Genomic DNA, 3046 nt, shown 5'->3' with positions numbered 1-3046 from the left:
CGGTCTTCCCTTCGAGGGACTGATCGTGAGCGGTTCACGAGATCGTTCATCTATGGTTCAGGGGACGCCAAGCACAATCTTCACCGACTCCTCTTCTTACACTGCAACCCGGATTCGGTAACGAGCAAATCCAAACTGTTAATGCATATTCATATTTTTCTTGGGTGATCGTAGGGCAATATTTTGCTACTACGTCGACCAGTCAGTGGTAGAGCCTGAGCCAAAAACATGGGGGGGGCATGGGCTCGAGGGGGGCAAATATAATTATTTTGAACTGCATTTTAGTGGAAAATAGGCAAAATACAAAGAGATATAGGCTTGTTTTCTTTTGAGCTAGGGGGCCATCGCCAAGGTTGGCCCCCATGAAGCTCCGCCACTGCTGCCACTGACAGACAGTAGCAATGGAGGCATAACATCGCTGGATTGTCTCCAAGGTGGGATTTTGGTGGTGATGTGTTCTATCACTCTGTGATCAATGGTTCGGTCACACGCTCATTGCTTAGTGTGCGTACGGTTTTCAGCCCGCGTGGATATTACGCCTCGACCATATGCACTTACATCATTTTTAATGGCTGCAAGTGCTCAACGAGGATCAACGTTGCCCTTTTTCCTTTCCTTTTCCATTTCATCCGCCGGCATAGCGTTGGTCTCCTATGGCTTTACTACTTGTCGGTGTGATCCTGTGTGCGTTGATGTTGGTTGTGTGCATCCTATCTATGTAGAGGTCGGATGTTTATTAATTTTGTTTTGTATCTCGTTGATGCTTCATTATGAGTTAATAAAATCGCCCTTTTTCGAGAGCAAAAATGAATGAGCATGCTAAGTAGAGGGCATAACCAAACTACAATGTAGAGATACAAAATGAACTAACAAGTAACAAACACGTCAGAGGGGAAAACAAAATGACCACAAGTTTTCGTCTCCTATTTTTTTCTCATAAAAGGGATTTCTCCAATTTAATTAAGGAAACCACTAGGACTTCATTCAAGGTTCAAAAGGCTAGCATGTAAACAAATAACATCCTCGAGAATACAAAGATCCACACGGAGGCAGTACACCTTTATAAAAACAATTCACCAATAAGCACAACAAGGGGGAAACAATACTGAAGATGGCAATTCGTCGCAAGCTAGAAAACGTCATCGATCATTGATCCAGCGTCAGAAATGGTACCAACCCCATCGCCTGCAGCATCCATGAGTCTTCTCGAACAAAGTCGTACTTAACTTTCATTCCCTTTTTCTTCTGCGACGACAAATACAGTAAGCAAGGGAAGTGGGAAATTCACAGGAACATAAGAGCTGTCGACCAATATGATGATGAAAGTCCTACTTAGCCGGCAGGCGGCAGCACACCAAGGATCATGTCCTTCATGAGAGTGGGGCAGCTCCTGCACAAATGATCAAAGCCGTCCGTGGCTAGCACCGCTCTCAGGTTGTCTGGACACCGGAGGAACTCGCTGCATGCCTTCTTCAGCCCTTCACAGCCGTGCTGCTCGGCGACCGCCAGGATGACTGCCGCGGTGCTCACGTTGATGTGCTCGCACAGCTTCTTCTCGCACATCATCCTCAGCCTCAGCAGGTCGTACCTGTCGGCTGTAGCAAGCAGGTGATGCAGCATAACGACGTCCTCGTCCTGCACTGCTGGTGCAGGAAGTGAGTCTCCGTAGATGAACCCTAACATCGCCTTGAACACTGCTGCGTCCATGTCATCTATCTGCACCATGGCAGACGTGCCTTCCTTCATCGGACCGAAGAGCAACGCCCTGAAGACGGTAGACCAGGCCGCGAGAACGCATCGGTGGGCGGCAAACGTCTCGCCGCCGACTCGGAAGGCCACATCGGTGCCCTCTCCGGTCAGGAGAAGATCGGTGAAGTTTCGTTGCATGTTGGACGGTGGCACCACAATTAACGAAGAAGCGGTGGCCGTGGGTCCGGTGGTGGTGATCACTTCTTCCGTGACAACCACGATGTCGCACCGGATGGTGAAACTGTCGTCCTTGAGGTGTTCAGATTTCCCCATTGCCTCCCGTCCCTCGTCGTTGCCGCCAGCTTCAAACTCGGATAATTTTCTACCATGGATGCATGCCGGCTTGTGCTTGTCGGTCTCGTCAACGAAACTGAACTTGAACTGTGCCTTCACGGTCTCTGTAGCCGGTGCCTCTTCCTTATCGAGGTGAAGCCAAAGGGTTATATATCCATTGTTGTTCAGGTGTTCGTCATTGGGGTAGAACATGATGTACCAGCGATGGCCTCCGATTATGAAACAGCGAGACTTAATAGGTTCTGGGGTGCGCGACTGGCCTTCAACAACAAGCAAGTGGTACCCGCTGGCGCTGGCAGTAGTCGGGGAGGTGGTGGCGTGCACGAGCTTGCCGTCGACGATGACTGATACACCCGCGAAGGACATCATGGATTGATGAATCTGCAACTGCAAGTGGTGAAACATTAGGATGTAGCACACAAGTAAATCTGAGAGAGAGAGAGAGAGAGAGAGAGAGAGAGAGAGAGATGCAATGGCACGCGAACCAATCAATGGAGGATTGCCGTACCTCGCGGGCCGGTATGTGTGGGAGGAGAAGCTGTTGAATTTGAGCCTAAGCGAGCATACTATGGCCAATATCACTATGGCTACACTTACACCGGAAGGAGACGCACTAGAACTCTGGTTGGTGACCAGCTTAGCTATTCCAACTCTTTACTTCATCTTTCATCTTATATACAGACGACGACGGTTATGAACACAGAAAAAAGGTTTTACATGTGAACACGAACACACTAGGACGTGACTCGAGGGCTGTCTAGGGACTCCACGACCCTTCAATAGCACATCAGCACAGGACTCAGACGGTTGTCAATGAGAGCCTTCAATAGCACAACGCTCAAGGCTCACCTATATGCATGCCCTCTCAATTAATCGCACTTTGTCAAATGCAACCAACGCCTTTGAAATCGCATTCAATCGTGACTGTTACCACAAATACAATATGGCAACAAGATTGGTTTCTGCAAACAGATTGTAGTAGTACTAACAAATAGAAGCCACC

The 3046-nt window shown here is 48.8% G+C and overlaps 1 protein-coding gene across 1 annotated transcript; it reads right to left on the bottom strand.

Annotated features, from left to right (window-relative positions):
- Positions 1-1332: 1332 nt before the first annotated feature.
- LOC119339645 (BTB/POZ and MATH domain-containing protein 2-like) lies at positions 1333-2409 on the bottom strand. Its single transcript, XM_037611620.1, has one exon. The coding sequence runs from the start codon at positions 2407-2409 to the stop codon at positions 1333-1335; it is 1077 nt and encodes a 358-aa protein (XP_037467517.1).
- Between the last annotated feature and the right edge of the window lie 637 nt (positions 2410-3046).

This window comes from Triticum dicoccoides, chromosome 7B, assembly GCF_002162155.2.
Source record: "Triticum dicoccoides isolate Atlit2015 ecotype Zavitan chromosome 7B, WEW_v2.0, whole genome shotgun sequence".
NCBI lineage: Eukaryota > Viridiplantae > Streptophyta > Magnoliopsida > Poales > Poaceae > Triticum > Triticum dicoccoides.
This window is presented reverse-complemented; position numbering and strand designations above follow the sequence as displayed.

Bases quoted from the DNA above. Each gene is read 5' to 3' on its own strand.
- LOC119339645 (XM_037611620.1), bottom strand. From the start codon at position 2,409: ATGTCCTTCGCGGGTGTATCAGTCATCGTCGACGGCAAGCTCGTGCAC.